Source organism: Notamacropus eugenii, chromosome 5 (assembly GCF_028372415.1).
Source record: "Notamacropus eugenii isolate mMacEug1 chromosome 5, mMacEug1.pri_v2, whole genome shotgun sequence".
Lineage (NCBI taxonomy): Eukaryota > Metazoa > Chordata > Mammalia > Diprotodontia > Macropodidae > Notamacropus > Notamacropus eugenii.
Window position 1 is genome coordinate 28,114,660 of NC_092876.1, and position 17,534 is coordinate 28,132,193.

Here is a 17,534-nt window from a genome sequence, read left to right on the forward strand (position 1 = left end):
TGTTCATTGAAGAAGGAAGGAAAGTGTGGCAAGGGTAGGTAGACCTCAGAAGTACTGAGAGGTGGGAGATTGAGGGTTCAGGATTAAGGGTAATGAGCAGGTCTAGAACCAGTAAGGTAGTGAAAGATTTGTAACCATAGAAAGTTAAGCCTGATATAAAAGGCTCTCTGCAGACTGGTTCCAGCCTCCCTTTCCTGCCATTTCACAACATTCTCTTTCATGTAGGCTACACTAAATTTAAAAGGGGCTGCCCCTTGTTCCAGGAATTAAGCATTGCATCTTCACCCTCTATACCTTTGTCCACATTGTTCCCATTACCTCTTCTAGAATTCCTCGTTTCCCTTCCAGGCCTGTTTATGCTCTAGTGTGGGATGGTAGTTGGTCTGTTGAACTTGGAATGAGGCAAACTTGGGTTTGATGTCTACCTTAGACACTCAGTGTGAACCTGGCCCTGTGATTTAATCTTACACAGCTCATTTTTTCCTTGGCAAAATGGGGATAATGATACTTGTATTTTGAAGAGCTGTGAGGATTCTGGCTAGAGTGATTCATTTGGCCTTGCAGAGCTTTAGCTGGAGTAGACCTGCAGGTTTTCTGGGGTGGAAGAAGTTTGGGGCAGAAAACAGGAATAATAAAATGGTCAATCTGTGTGAGATGATGAGGGTGAGAGGGATAACTGTATGGTAGGGGAGGAGAAGAGAGAGGAGGGAGAGAGACAGAGGGAGAGGAGGGAAAGAGAGAAAGTGAGACACATACCCATAGACATACAGAAAGAAGAGAGAGGAAGGAGAGAGAAAAAAGAGGAGTGAGAGAGAGAGACAGATATAGAGAGAAGAGGGAGACAGAGAGAAAGAGACAGAGAGAAGAGAGAGTAGGGAGAGAGAGGAGAGACAGACATGCAGAGAGAGTGATAGAAACAGAGGGAGAGGATTCTTTTGAAGTATTTTTTAAGCCCAAATGAGAACAGATGGAAACACAATGACATTATCTGAAAGCTTCATATGTCTCTCTATATGTGTGTATGTACATATGAAATATATATAGTGTACGTAGTTTGCTTTATATGTTTGTTTGCATGTTGTCTTCCCATTGGAGTGGAAGCTCCTTCAGGGCAAGAACTGTCTTGTTCTTCCTGTGTCCCCAGCACTCAGCTCTGAGTCTGATACTCCCAGGCACTTGGTCAGTGTTTGTTGACTGATTGACATGGAAGATATTAACTAGTCACATGGAGAACGTTTGTTGATTTGTTGAATCTTATTTGGGCATTTCAAGTCCTGAAGAGGCGGCCGCTTTGAACTCCTTCCCCTTTGAAAGCAGTAGTGGCCTCATCTCTTCAGCCTTGTGAGTTATCTCTGCAGCACTCCTCTAGGCCTGACAGGACTTAGTCACTAGGTAGAGAGGGCTAGGTCTGGGCCCCAGGGAGGGGAGATGAGGGAACCCTCAGGGATCCAGACAAGAGACGTGACAGTGGCTCCTCTAGCTCTTGAGTCAGACCTCTAAAAGCTCAGGCCTCAAACCCTTCTCACTGATCGTGTGGAGAAAGGAGTTGGCTGTGGCCCATGCTCCCAGGGTCTTTTGGTGGAGTCTACCTCCTGAGTAGATAAATTTTAAGAAGTAAATTCTTTCCTTCTGCCTGCTTCTGCTTCCAGACCTGGGAAGTCCGGGCTGGCCGCAGGCATTTCTACCTTGCCTCTTCCCAGGCCCAGCTCTTCCCTGCTTGTCAGGGTCTCTACTCGATTCTGCATTCTCTTCTGGCAGGTGTATGGCACCGACCTCAGAGGTGGAGGGACCACACTGTGCCTCCAGTTTGCAATCAAATTCGAGGGTGAGTGTGGCTTTAAAAATCTGTTCTGTTACTAAAAAGACGTCTCTGGAATTAGCGTACAGCCTTTTAGGAGAGGGTGGTGGTAGTGGTGGTTAAGGGATTTAGATGTTTAGTTTAGGTGTTTAGCTGGGAGGCAGCAATAGAATTAACACCTAAAGGATAGTGGTAGTAGGAATGACCACCAGCCTTCCAGCTCCTAGGATCCCTTCTGCATCCCCTTCCTCACCATAAACTTCCATCACAGGCTTTCCACCGAAGCCAGGAAAAGACTGATTTAAAAGAAAACCTTCTTAGAGAGATTGTTAATAGGCAGATTTCACTTCCTCCTAAGAAACTCAAGCCCTGAGCAGGACTCTCTACTCTCTGCTCCAACTTTAGCCTCCTTCTTAGGTTTTCCACGAGTCAGGAAAATGGGAGTTTATGGGGGAAAATCCTTTTAGAGAAATTGCTAAGGCTTTAACTGCCTTCTAAGAAAACTCCTTTACAATTAGAATTGTCTTCAATTTGAGCTTCTTTCTTTGGATTTCCTCCAGTTTATCCCACAGATATCTTCTTCATACATAGTCGTCTTCATAGTCTCCCCATTAGATTTGTAACTTTTTTTTTTCTTTCCTTGTATGCTCAGTGCTTAGCACTGAATCTGGTGGCTAAATGGACGCCTAACCAAAGATTGCTTACTGCCTGACTATCCCCAAAGTGCGCAGGGAAGCTGTAGGAGTGAAGGGTTCTCCCTCCTTAGACATCTTCAAAAAAAGGTTGGACTAAGTGAGAATTTTGTTGGGGGCATTCATCGTTAGTTTTAGGGTGGACTGGACAATCCTGAGGTACCACTGATCTCGGAAGTTCCATGGGTAGTGTGAGACTGTTAACCATTGTAGAAAATGTATTTTAACTCAGCATGGGCAATTTTGTTTTGTTTTTACTTCTAATTTGTGACTAAGTAGTTTTTCTCAATACTTGTGTGTAGTTTGGCAATAGCATGTGTGGGGGGCCTCATATTTGGTAAACTACTACTATTGATGTGTGGGTGACCCCCAATTCTGGTAAACCACTAATTAAAGCCTTGCTAGCAGTGCTGTGGTTAATAGTTTCCTTTCATCATAATCCTAGGTATTTGATCATCAATAATTACTACCAAATTGTAAATATAACTTGAAACACCCTTAACCAGAACCATAAAAACTCATTGGAGGTTCCAAGTTTGATCTGGGTGATCATCAGAACTGCCTCCTGTGTGCTTAGCACTGCAGACATTGGAGCGTCCCCTGTGTTCAGTCAGAAGCAGTGTGCATTTACCAAGACTGGCCAGAATACTGCTTTGGGCAGAGAGGGAACCTTCTCTTGGGCAGCTGTATGGTTCATCTTGCCCTGGACCTTTCATAATCTGCTTGGTGGTGTGTTCCCAGAGGGATTGATATCTGTAATGTTGAAGAGGTGATTGCATACACAAAGCTTGATTGAATGCATTGATATGCACATATTTTATTCATGTACCGTGAGCATTAAATTGGTTTTACATGTGTACTCTCTGTTACAAGTGGTGAAGATGATGGGATACTCTTATCCTGTAAGGATATAGAGGAAACAGCAGGCCAGGTCGAGGGCTGACTTCTTAATATTTCCTGCTAAATCTATAAGATGTCTTGGCATCCACACCCCCAAGAACAGGGCAAGGTCAACCACATTGCTGGCAGCTCCTCTTGCCTCTAGAGAACTACCAAATCTTGACCCCTATTGCCTCATCTCCAGGGAACCCCTGTCTTGCCAGTCAGTATCCTGCCTGCATTTTTTATTCAGTTCTTGGGTTGGTTTTCTCTGAGGAGGAAACAAACTCTTACAGTAATCTCAGGTTATTATTTTCAAGTATTGATAAAACACTTAAAAAAGAGAGTGCCCAACCAGACCCGTCTCTCCTTCGATGTTGGATAATACATAGATGTAGTTTAAAATCATACATGAGCCTGAGAAAATACATAGAGTACTTACCATCCTAGATTCAGGAAAAAAACCAACACACAAAATGGATGCATATAAACTTCTGTCCAAAGCAGAAACCAAAAGGTAATGTTGAATTATTGGTAGAAAAAGTTCTATGGATTATTGTAGTTTAACTTACCCCAAACAGAGTTGTAAGGCCCTGCAGAATAGAATCAGAGGAAGAGATAAGGAAATTACAATAATATTAGGAGATTTGGAACAGGAATATATCATTAGGAAAGCAGCTTGTGTGGTTTTCCGGCTTATTCAATGAAAAAGGTTAGTAGAAAATTTATATTTACAATGGACTACATTGCATGTGACCCTCTAGATCCTCAAGTATGGCCTTGGGGCTGTAGATTCCTTACTCCTGGACTATGGGAAGCAATTCCAAGACTCATGGGAGCCCTTCCTAATATTTCAGAAATGTCCTATAAATGAAAGGGAGTGAAGGCTCTCACTTTGCAGTTATAGTCTTAATTACTAGATTCTTTGTGGCTCCAGTGACCAAAAAAAGCCAAGAACAGTTAACCATCACTCGGTCAGGTGGCATAGCTGACCTTCTGTGGTTTGCGACATGTTCATGGAGTTCTAGGTCAGATAGATATGTACTTGCCCTACTCATTGTTATGTAGATTGGACCATGACAAGCAGGAGAAAGAGGAAGTTCCTGATAGAATTATTGCAGGACTTCACAGTAGAGAATGAACAGTTAAGGAAAAGGGAATCATTACTTCAGCTCCAAGGTATGATTGAACCTGGAGGCTGGAGTGATGAGGGTCAGGAAAGGTGCAGGTACCACTTGAGATCCTTGGCAACCTAGTCTGGAAAGAATCCACTGGACTCAAGCAATCTTAAGTCAAGTAGGCAAAAAGTATATTATTATGCTTTTCAGTGGGCAGGAATTCTTAAGGATTGTTGTTGTGTTTGTCCTTCGTTGCCGAAGAAGACCATGTCATCAGAGAAATGATGACATGATTTGCCCTTGACTTTGTTTGAGTGAGGGAGGGCTGTGCAGGTCACCAGCCTCACTTCTCCTCCAGAGCCATCTGAATCCAGTGACCATTCATCAGGATGGAGGTGGATGACTGGAGATGACCCAGGATGCACTGGAAGATCTTGGTCCCTTTAGGCCAATTTAAAGGAGTTATAAAGATCTATAGTAAGATATGTGCCAAGTATGCTAACTAGGTGTTTTGGGGTGTGATTAGGGAGTGGTTAAGGAATAGTTAGTTCTTAAAGGAACATGCACTTTTGATATCTACTGTGCAGGTATTTTATCCAAAATTCATCGGGAAATAGCCAAAGGGGTGCTACATGGAGGTGTGGTTTTAGGCTTGAACCATCACTAAGTCAACCAACGGTCAGGGCTGACTAGGAAGTATCAAAATGGCCTCATTAATGTCTTATTAGACAAGACAAATGAAAAGGTAGTACACGTACATCTAAGTGTAGGATACATATGATTAGTCACTAATAAATGTTGTTATGACCTAGTGCACAGCCAGTTCCATCAGTATGCAGCTGATTCTAAGTGATAAATCCTATAGGTGCAGCTGGCTACTGTGGCAGGAAGAGAGGTAACAGGTCCTGCTAGGGCAAGCTGTCCTTTTTCTGAAGGGAGACTGCCTGAAATAGTGTTTTGAGGCTAGAGAGAAATGTGATTTTTAAAGTTGGGGTCCAAGCATATGCACTCAAGCACCCCATCAGTAGTGGAGATCTTAGCCTTGAAACCCCCAAAGGATAAAAAGGAAGCACAGAGAATAGTTCATTTGATTTGGGAAGAAACCATGTTCTCCTCATTTGAGTGTGAACAGTTAGGTGGCATAGTGGATGGAGTATCAGGCCTCAACTCAGGAAGATTTGAACTCATATCTTTTTACATCAGGCCCAGCACTCTGTCCATCCTCCATGCCACCTAGTTTCCCCATACTTAATTTTGTAGCACTACCTTTGTTTGACTCAGAGGCTATGGGACAAAACATTACTGAAGGAGTCAGAATGTCCTACAACATACCCTTTCTTACTACCCACCCCAACCATAAATTCTTTCCAGTAGGATCCTGTTACCTGTGACTATACCAGTTACTGCTGCACTGGATTCTTTTTCCCAGATCTCTTTCAGGCACCTGTTCCATAGCCATCCCCAGAATTCTTTGTCTTCTTTATGGGCTGTGTAAGTGCTATGATTTAGTATCAGTGCTTTTCTGGCCCTGCTGTGGATGTTTGGGTATGTCTCATCGCAACCACCCCTTATCCCCTGTATCTTCAACTGCAGCTGCTCGTAACCAAGCCCTACTCCATTTTTTTGGGTTGATTCTTCCACGTCCAACTTATGTGTGTGTATTTGTGTTCATGTGTGTGTGTATGTCCTGAATCTTGAATACAACTGATAATTACCTGTGGAGGCCATCTGAGTGTCCTTCAAATGTGATATACACTTTCTAATAATGTAAAGAAACGTAAAAGTTTTGTAGACAGTTTTCTCTCATCATTAGCTTATGAAATTGATTACCATTTAGATATTAGATGTAACTTTTAAATGCCCTTTGTTAGAACCCTACAAACCCATTTGAGAGCCTGAGCCATCAGTTGACCACCATAGCTGATTCTCATATTCCTTACACTCTGAGACTTGATCATCCCGTATTCCCTTCGGGAGCTCCCAGTCTAGCCTCATGTCAGACCCCAATGCTAATGAATTCAGTAATAAAAAGAAGTCCCCCAGGACTCCAGTCTAATTTTCTAGTCTTCAGCCTCTTCTCTCAGGGGAAGAGGAGAAAGACCCTTCCATCTCCCTCTCTGTCACCAGACTCTTCCCTTCCAGGAGAAAGGATAAGAGATATTCCATCAAGTCTCCAGGCTGGTTTCCTGCCCTGGGTGAAGGAGAGTAACAGGATTTCTTTAGCTTCCTTCCTCTAGTATTTGTCCTTTAGCTTGAACTTCCTCAGGCTCTGAAGGAGCATCATCCACCCTGGACAATGAAATGCTTGAATACATCTCAAACTCTTCTCTGGTCATACCCTCCCCATTCCTCTGATTCAGAACCCCTAGCTGTCATTCATACCTGGTTTTCTGTCTCTCATTGCCAGATTCCTTATTCACCTTATCCTTAACCCAACCTCCCCTAGTCCCCCACCCCCCAAAAAATTCCTATTCTAAAGTTTTCCATCCCTTTCATTGTCCTCCCTGGATGTCCTCCCTATAGGCAACACACTTGCTTTCTTCTAAATCTTTTTTTTTCCCAGCCCTTCTGTTTGCTAGGCTCCCTCCTGATGACACAGGACAAGCCCTGGCTATACTTTCACTCATTCCCCTCACTCCCTGGGGCAGGGGGGTTGGAATACTCCTTGCTCCCCTTTGCTACTTCCATTTTCTCCTTCTACCACCATCACTTAGTATCCTGTCCTTTGAGATTCACTCTATTCATTTCTGCCACTCAGTTCGTCTTGTTGACTTGTAGTCTACTGACCTACATTACACTCTTCTACTTGGTCTTTCTCTCCTCCTCAATTCTTGCCCTCATACTGCTGCAGTTTGGGGTGCTGGAAATCCCAGAATGCAAGGGGACAGGGCACAGGTCTGCCTCAAAAGAATTCGACCACTCAAGCCTTCTTTCAGTCCAAGCAGCAAGTTCATTAAGATATCAGTAGACTGGATGAGATTTCTGGTAAATCTGCAGTATTTGTGGTGCTGATACAAGAGGATCAGATTTTAAGCATCTGCGCATTTGATGAGAATAAGATGGTTATTTTTATACAGAAAGAGTGTAGGAAGACCTGGATAGTATCTAGGAGTGGCAAGTAGCCTGGGGTGGCCAGGTACAGACAATGCGACCGCTAGGAAAGGGCAATTAAAAGGATTATTGACTGAGATGGGCCAGGTGCCTCAGGTGAATACCAGAGATCTGGATTCTGGATTTGGGGCCCAAGTCCCAAAGACATTGTCTTTTCCTTTTAGTGGTCCAGCCCAATCCTATTCCCCATCAATACTAGAGGACTTCAACACACTTACTATTATGTTATTCCTTCATACACGCTAATATCAGAATTCCTTAATTTACTCAGTCATGACCAGCTCAGCTCTGAGATATAGTCTGCATGGTCAGATGGGACCCATAGGCACAAAATCAACGTGTTCATTCCCCTAGCATGGGAAGACATTGAAGAGGGAGGGTCCTTATCTGGAGACACCTTTTAATTGCTATTAGTTAATGAATAGTAAGCACTTAATTAATTCCTAGACTCAATTCTTTTATTTTATCCCCTTGGGATTGCACTATTAATGACTGGTGTCCTGGATGAGCAGAGGGCTGCAACTCAGGGCAGGGGTTTGGTGGTATGGTTCTCCCAACACTGCTACTCCTGGTGTTGAGGTTTGCGGGGTATGGGGACTCCAAAATACCGAGATGCCAGGTCCAGCTTGGATGAATTCAACTCAAGCCTTCTTAAAGCAAAAAAAAGACAGTTTATTAAAGATTTGCCATCTTGGGTTGACTCTTACGGAGCTTAAGCATTTGTAATGCTTGTATTCACAAGCATGCTAGATAGAATCTCAGCTAGACAGAGTCTGAGCTGGATTGAATCTGAGCGCCTTCATGGAGGCAAGATGGAACTTAAATACAGAAAAGTCTATAGGCGGGATCTGGGGGTGGTCTGGTAGTCTAGGGTGATGGGAGGAGGGGTTTAGGGAGGGTCTTGGGGAGAAATCCAAAGAGGACCTCAATGGACTGGGGTGGCTGGTCAAGAGTTGGAAACAGCTGGAGGCAATCAGGAGATATCAGACAGTGGAGGGCCTGGGCTGGAAGCAGGTCACCAGGTAGTCTGGGGTCCCAGGGATGGTCTTGATAGATCAAACCCAGGAAACATCCTGATGGGAGTGGCTGGTAATAGGATCAAAGGGTGGGGAGTGCAACAGAGACCTGGGCACAGCGATAACGAAAAACCCATGGATTTCCAGAGACTTCTGGATCAAATGGGAAGATTAGATTTGAGTAAGAAAGGCTGGATCAAATGGGAATACCCAAGGGGAGCTCAAGGAGGCCCCGGGAGTCCAAACTCCATCACTAGGAGCAGTCTAGGTGCCAGGGCTGACCCACCACCACTCTGAAGACCACAGAGCCACTATGTGTAGGGGTGAATGACTCACACTATTAGCTCCCACAGCTCAGGAAACCAGTCAGTTATAATGTACATTTATTTTGTGCAGTGCCTGCTGTGTGCCAGACATCATTTCTGAGTGAGATCAGGGCCAATATTGAAGTCTAGACCTGGAGTGGAGGAAGGGAGTCAAGAAACATTTATGAAAGCTCCCTGGTGGTCTTTACTTACTACTGAATTTTTAAAGCCTTCCACCTCCTACTCACCTCAAACCCTTCCAAAACTACAACCACAAACCACTGCCCTAATAGTGCCTGCCCAAGGGAAAGTATATTTCTGTGCCAGACAGTGGAGAGTGAAACCTGGGCCTAATTAGTAACCCAACTCTGTTGATTAATCCATCCATTTGTACACATGCCCATGTCAGAGGATGTGTTCCTTACACCCCAGGGCTCAGTTTCTGAGCCTCTGGGAACCACTTATGGGAGAGGGGAGGGTTCTCTATAGTTGGGGAGGAGCTTGAACTGTGAACTGGCAGGGTTTAAATTCAGAAGCAGAGAATGCGATCCAGACCTTCCTTCTCCTGCCTGTAGTTCTTAAGTCTGAGAGACCCAGTGGAGAATCCCCAAGAGTCCATGTTCTGGTCCCCACCAGAATAATCTTAGGGGACAGTTTTGTTTTTATTATTGAATTCCTTAACTCTGGGTTCTAATTTGAGGCTACACTGCTTAACTGGTTTCACAGGTCAGGTCTCTGCACACAGTAGGCACTTAATCCTGCAACTGAATTTTGCTTAATTTTGGAAACCAGAGGATTCTGAGCACCTACTCTTTCATTGGAACTGGAGGGTTAAGGGCCATCTCCCTGGGGAATTTAAACTTCCCCCCGTGCTCATTGGAATCTGACTTTTGAGGCTTCTCCTATGTCCCCTTTTTTCTGAGGACTTTTTCTGCTTTTCTTTTTATCCCCACTTAGCTTCCTGGTTCCTTCTGCTGGTCCCTACCTCTCTTCCAGAGGCTTCTAATGGAAAAAACCCCAAGATTCTGATGTTGAAGTCCCTGGTGCTTTCAAAGGGATGCCTCCAAAGCTTCCCTCTAAGAACCCCCAGTGCCATCTTTCAAAACCCTGTTTCTGTGTACACTTCCTTTTGTATCCAAAACAGTTTCTTTTCTTTTCCTTTGCTGTTGACATTTCTTCCAAAGGAGTATGTGGTATACTCGGTGAACTTGCAAATGACACAGACCTGGGCGGACTAGACATGGTCCAAAAGACCTTCTCAGGAATGGAGTGAAATCAAGTCCAGGGCATCAAAGGCAGTAGGGGCTTTTCAAAGTATCTGGGACCCTAAGCTCAACACTAGTCAGCAGAGTGGAACAAGAGCCAGAAAAGTCCCACTTGGGTCCACATTGTGATTGTCCAGGAACAAGGTGGGAGAGAGCTGGCATTCTCTGTCCCCTCTGTGAGCTCCTGAGGCAGTGTCCACTTCTGGGCTCCGCCCACACAAGGCCACTGTTGAGCCAGAGAGCCTAGCAGAGGGCAGCCTGGAGGCAGAGGACAGCCAGGATGCCAAAGGGTTGTAAGGCCTTCTCCTGGGAGCCTAATTTGAAGGAACCCCAGCTACCTCCTGGTCTGTCACAGAGGAACCTGAGTACTGAACCAGGAGCAGAGTACAAGACTTGCAAAAGGGTCAATAGAAAGTCATTTCAGGACAAACTTCCCAAACTTTATATATAGGGGTCCCTTTATTGTAGAATGAGCTTCCTTAAAGGGCCAGCTATCTCTGGGAAGTTTTCATTCAGAGGCTTGATGACCATGTCTTGAGTATATGACAGTGGAGATTGATTTCTGACGTTGGTTGGACTTAGTGACTGCCTAGATCCCTTCTAAATCTCTGTTCATGTGTGCAGTAGGTTTTTTAAACTCTGCTAGCAGACATAGAGACAGTCTGTGTCTTCACTTTTCTCTCACTATTCTTTCCTTTGAGAGCCCTAGTATGTGTCCTGCTCACTAGAAAAATCTGCTGATGCAGTACCCTGCTCTGTCGCTGATCATACCAGTTACTGGGATGTCTGTTCAGCAAGAGCAGGTGCTGCAAGAGGCCTCAGGAGAGAATGATTGTGAGAAATAGCCTGCTCTGTTTCCCCTGGGCCCTCCCTCCACCGTCTGTCTTTTTGGCACCCAGAGATGCATAATTTGATTGTGAGGATGGTGCGATTGAAAAAATAGATTCAGCAAAGGTGATTGCTACAAAATAAACCCTCAGTGGCAATTATATTTCTCTATAATAATAGCAAAGGCCTCTATAGAAAGGGAAAGCCCATTCCAAATAACTACAAAATGCATCAAGTGTCTGGGAATCAGTCTGCCAAATCAGAGAAAAACTTAAAACCTAGATTAAATTACGAGACTCCTTAAATAAAGAACAGTTTAAATAACTGGAGGAAGAATAGTCAGTGCTCATGGCTAGGACATGCCAATATTATAAAACATGGCAGTACTACCAAAACTAATTTACAGTTTAATTGCTATTCCAATCAAATTAGCAAAGGGATTCTTTATAGAACTTGATAAATAATAAAATTCATTTTTTCAAACAAAGATCATAGAATTTCCAGGAAATAATTTTAAAAACAGTATTTCCAGACCTCAAACTGTATTATAAAGGTCACAGTTATCAAAACCATTTGGTAGTCTTGTGCAAATAGAGTTAGATGAATGGAACAGATGAGAGTGGGGAGAATTAGAAACCATAGAACTTTAACCCACTGTTTGATAAACTGGAAAACGTAAATTACCTAGGAAAGAAGTATATTTTATAAAAACTGTTGGAAAAACTGGAATGAAGACTAGCAGAAACTAGGCTTTTTTCGATCAACTTCTCTTCATATTCCGTAATTCACTGTCAATGGATACAGGACATTATTATTAAAGATGATCTGTTTAAAAAAAAAGAAAATTAGGTAATATACCTTTCACAGCTATAAGGTATATTGGTTGGAAATGTATTCTTAAACCAGATTATAAAAGATAAAATAGATGACTTAGATTATGTGAAACCAAAGGCTTCTGCAGAAGTGTAATGAATGTACCTAGGAGAAGAAGGAAAACAGAATGAGGAAGAATCTTTGTGTCTAATAGAGGTTTGATGTCCAAGAAACAGAAGTAATTAACATACATATGTATATGCATATATATGTATGTGCATACATGTTGCTGGGTGAATTATCTCCCACTAACTCCTAGGTTTAGAGCCAGAGTAATGATGAGAGCTGTCATGTGTATAGCTGCTACTCTATGCTAAGAGCTTTACAAACAATATCTCCCTGGATCCTTATAAGAACTTTGGGAGATAGGAGCTGTTATTAGCCCCATTTTTCAGGTGAGGAAACTGAGGTTTAGTGCCTGCCCAGGGACATGGAGCTAGTAAGGGTTGGACTAGATTTGAACTCAGATCTTTCTCTATGCACTGTGCCACCCAGCTGTGTCCCTTTAGCCAGAACTACCCTTCAAGGTCTTGTAGACTAACCTCATTTTGTGGTTGAGGACAGGTGAAATGACTCTCCTAATGTCACATATATGTCTTCTTCCATTCTCTGGCCCCCATCTCACACCCTTCCAAAGAACAAACCAAGGTGCCCTTTATCAGTCTATCTAGCTGGCTGGTCTGTCCTAGTTTTTTGACACCCATGTTGCTTTGGTTTTTCTGGAAAGAGGCAGCTGTCCACATGCCTAGGCACTCAGGAGGCACATAATCCAGTGAAAGGGCCCTGGTTTGGAAGGCACAGGTTCTGGGTCCAGGTCTTGGCTGTAGCACTAACTAATTCTGGGTCCTTAGGCAAGTCTCTTCTCCAACCAACGTCTGTTTCCTTGGAGAGGTACTCAGATGCAATAGAAAAAGAGTTAGATTGAAAGTCAGGGGATATGGTTCCAGTCCCAGTTTTGCCATTCACTACCTTTGTAACATTAAGTGAGTCACCTAACCTCTCTAGGCCTCAGTTTCCCTGTTTGTAAAATGAGGGGATTGGGATAGATGGCAAAATCCTTTCCAGCTTCTAGTGTATGATCACATGAGATAATATATTTAAAGCATTTTGTAAGGCTGACTTAATACTTATTAGTATAATCATACAAGAATTAGAAAAAGGAGCCCAACACCCAGTAGATTATACATGACAGACATTGGCCCTTGCCAGTTGGAACAAGGAGGGAGCTGAGAGTGTTCTCCTGAAGGCACATTCACACCCCTAAGTTGCTAACCTTTTGTCTGGCAGAGGCATCTGAAACTCAGGTGTCCATGTTTCCTACAGGCAGATCCACTTTGGATATTGTAAAAGTAGGGGGGCAGTGGACAGAGTACCAGTGCAGGAGTCAGGAGGACTTGAGTTCAAATCTCACCTCGGACATTTGACACTCACTAGCTGTGTGACCTTAGGCAAGTTACTTAACCCCAATTGCCTCATCTTGGGTCATCTCCAGTCATCCTGATGGATTCAGATGACTCTGGAGGAGAATTGAGGCTGGTGACCTGCACAGCCCTGCTTCACTCAAAACAAAGTCAAGTGCAAGTCATGTCATTATTTCTCTGATGGCATGGCCTTCTTCGGCAATGAAAGATGAACACACACACACACCTTGTAAAGTAGACAGTGGAGGTGCAGAGTAGAGCAGCCAAGAGGCTTCTTTTCCCCTCTCCCATCCCCTAGCCTAGTAACACAGAAGAGAGTTCAAGCCTCGGGTCAAGCCCTATCAACTCCTTTGGATTCTTGAGGTCTGGGAAATGCCTTTGCATGTAGGAGGATCCTTCTGGTCAGCTATCACCTGAGAAAGGGAGGAGAAGAGCCATAAGAATGTCCTCTACTTCCATAAAATTAACAAGAGCTCAGAGGGACCTTAGAATGACCAATATCAGTCTTAGGAGAGACCTCAAAGCCCAGAACATCAGAGTGGGGAGAGGGCTTGAATCCTCCCTCTGTCTCTCACCCCATATCCAGTAAGTCACCAGTGTCATTTCTACCTTTGTAACATTTTTTGCTGAACCATCCCCCTCCTCTCCTCTGACACTGCTGCCATCTTGGCATAGATCCTTATCGTCTCATTCCTGGGTTGTTACTGTAGTCTACAGTTTCATCCCCCTGCCCCAAGGCTCTCCCCACATCAGTCTGAAGCTCAAGTCTGGCCATGTCACACTCCCTCACTGCCCACGCAGTCATCTCCAGCAGCTCCTGATCCCTTTGGCCTTCATAGCCTAGCCCCCGACCTTGGCAGTGTTTGTACAGGTTACTCTCCCTTGCCCTGTATTCTACCATCCAGTGACACTTAACCTTAGCAAACCATGCTCCCATCTCCTCATTCCATGCATGAAACTCCCTCCTTCCTGATTTTTGGCTTTCCTGGCTGCATTCAGATCTGAAACTTCAAGTCCCAGCTGAAGTCCCACCTTCTTCAAGAAGTCTTTCCCAATCCTCCTTAACCTCAGTGCCTTTGCTCAGATATTCTGTCCAATTTATCCTGTAGGTACTCTGTGATGGTGGTACTTGTTCAGTCCTATCCAACTCTCTATGACCCCATGTGGGCTTTCTTGGTGGAGATAATGAACTGGTTTGCCATTTCCTTCTTCAGCTCATTTTACAGATGAGGAAACTGAGGCAAGCAGGATGAAGTGACTTGCCCACGGTCACACAGCTAGGAAGTGTCTGAGGGTGGATTTGAAGTCACTGCTGACTCCTGGAACAGTGCTCTACACTATGGCTCCCCCTACCTGGAGAGAGAGGGGTGTATTTAGCTAGAAAGTATAGCAGAGGAGTCAGGAGGGATGGGAAATAACACACAAAGAAACACAAAGATCAGGAGTAGAATTTGTTAGGGAAAGGATATGTGTGTGTGTGTGTGTGTGTGTGTGTATCTACATATAAATATATCTGCACTTAATTGTAGCCTGGGGGTACAAAGAGGGGTAAGAACAAAGTAAAAAGTGCACAGCACAGAAGAAAACTTACAAGGAAGCAAAGAAAAGATGGACATTTCTCAACATGACATGTAGTATTTACTATATAGGCTTTATTGAAGTGAAAATTTATTGATGTATATTTTGAATCTTCTCTTATGTTCTGCTGTGCACACAATAAGCTTTTTTTCTTTTCTTTTTGTGTATTTAAGTCTAAAATAAAAAAAAGAACCGAGTCTTAAAGGAAAGTAGGAGTGCAAAGAGGAGGAAGTGAGCAAGATGATGATTCCAGGAATGTGAGGAATCTGTTGATGGTGTGTCCTGTGGGAGGACAGCAAGAGTTCTTGAGTGTCCTTCAGGAGGGTCAGTGCAGCTACATTCTAAAGGGTACCCAGAGGAGTAAGGGGAAAGAAGGCAGGAGAGGCAGGAAGAGGCCAGCTGGGGAAGGGTATTGATTATGTGTTTCATCCTGAGGGCGGGTAAAAGGGAGCAGCTAAGGGGCACCATAGTACATAGAGCGCTAGGCCTGCAGTCAGGAAAATTCATCTTCCTGAGTTCAAATCCAGCCTGAGACCCATATAAGTTATGTGACCCTGAGCAAGTCACTTCACCATGTTTGCCTCATTTTCCCTTATTTGTAAAATGATCTGGAGAAGGAAATGGCAAACCACTCCAGTATCTCTGCCAGAGAATCTCCAAATGGGGTCACCAAGAGTCGGGCACAACTGAACAATAATAGAAAGGGAGCCACCGGTGGTTTTTGAGTACTGGGGGACATGAGTGAGCCTTAGGCTTTAGGAGAATCCCTCTGGCAGGTGACTGGAGGATGCATCAGAATGGGGAGAATTTAGAAGCATCAAGACATGCCCAAAGCCAATGGCAGTGGGCAAGGCATGAGGTGATGGGAGCCTGTCCCAAAGTGGAGGCTGGGCCATGGAGGTAAGGGTGAACCATCATAATGATGGTTAAGGGGACAAGACTGGGGGACTGGTAGGCTACATGGAGAGAGAATGAGTGAAATGGACAGTGTAAAAAGCAAGAAACATATTGGAAATGTATTTGAAAATGAAGGTAAATTGAGAGACAAAGGTCTTAGCATAATCGTTTTATTCATTATGTTAGCAGTAACCAATAAATTAAACCCTAAGAGAGGGCTGATAGGGTCTTTTTAACCTAGCTGTATCTTCCTTCCAGTTGACCTGACAGTACATCATTTGGACCTCCCTTGGCACAGGTAAAACGATCCCGATTGGTCATAGTTTAATGAGCTGGTAGGATGAGGATCGCTTCAGAGAAAGGAATCAGTTCTAAGAAAACAGGGTTAGGCCACAAACAGTGGAAGTGGTATGTTGCACCTTTGCTTGAATCAACTAGAATTTGGGTTGAGTGAGTAGTGGATGAGATTTCAAAGAAACTTGCATTTGAATTAAATGGGTAGTGGAGTGAGGTTACAAAAGTGGACTAGACCAGGATACAGAGACAAATTTTTGTTTTATTCAATCATGTCTGACTCTTCTTGACCTCATTTTGCTTTGTTTTCTTGGCAGAGATACTGGAGTGGTTGGCTATTTCCTTCTTCAGCTCATTTTACAGATGAGGAAACTGAAGCAAGCAGGATGAAGTGACTTGCCCAGGGCCACACAACTAGGAAGTGTCTGAGGCTAGATTTTTATCTCAGGTTTTGCTGACTCCAGGTCCTTTAGATAGAAATTACTATAAGAGAAAAGGTGGAGGTAATTACAAGAAAAAAGCTGGTGCTTTAGGCAAGTTTCTCTGGAATATAGATGAAGGATGAAGTTATCAGGGTAGAGAGTTTAGACTCACTTGGTAGCTTGAGAGAGCATTAAACCCATGCCAGCTTGCTTTAAGTCTTAAAAATGGAGTTAAAATCAAATTTCAGTTTTATAGCTATAAGGATGACTGGGGGCATGCTGTGATATGGAAGTGGGTGGGCACTAGGGGAAAGACAATGAATGAGTTCTACTCCATACATGTTGAATGCTCTTTGGACACTGAGATGAAATGTCCAAGAGGCAATTGGTGATGTGGAAATGAAAGTCAGGAGGGAGATGACCAGTCTGGGAACCATCTCATGGAGGTGATGATTGAATCCATAGGAGCCTGTGAGATTCCCAAGTGATGTGGAGTATGTAGGAAAATGACAGAGCCTTTGGGAAGACTCAGAGTTTGTAGGTATGGCATAGATGGACATCCAGACAAGCTGACCAAGAAAAGGCAGATGCACAGGAAAAATAAAAGAACAAGAGAAAAACAAGAAGGGGCCCAGTCCCTGGAGCAGAAGGTGATCGATGGTGTCAGATTCCACTAGAAGGCAGGTGGAAGAGGCCATTGAATTTGGCCATTAGAATATCATCTCAGTGGAGTGATGAGGCCCAAAGCCAGACTGCAGGCAGGGCAGGAGAGAGAATGGAAGCAGCGGGTTTCATGGGGTTTTGCTGAACAGGAGAAGAGACACACCAGGAATGGCAGCATCCAGTAAGGGTTTGCTCAGGGTGGGTTAGACCTAAGAGTGTTTCTGGAGGGCTGGGCAGGAGCCACTAAATAGGGAGAGATTATGAAAAATAGTCAGTGGGTGTGATATTGTTGCAACCTGCAGGAGAAGAGGGGAGTATTAAGGGCACATCTAGAGGGATTGGCCTTGGAAACAAAGTCGGTTAGAGATGGGGGT

The 17,534-nt window shown here is 44.0% G+C and overlaps 1 protein-coding gene across 1 annotated transcript in view; it reads left to right on the plus strand.

The window, feature by feature from the left end:
* Positions 1 to 1,758: 1,758 nt before the first annotated feature.
* LOC140503787 (uncharacterized) overlaps positions 1,759 to 17,534 on the plus strand; it is a 65,704-nt gene continuing 49,928 nt past the window's right edge. Inside the window, 1 exon segment of the mRNA XM_072608063.1 lies at positions 1,759 to 1,825. Within this exon segment, the coding sequence (XP_072464164.1) occupies positions 1,763 to 1,825 (63 nt within the window). The 5' untranslated portion in view covers positions 1,759 to 1,762.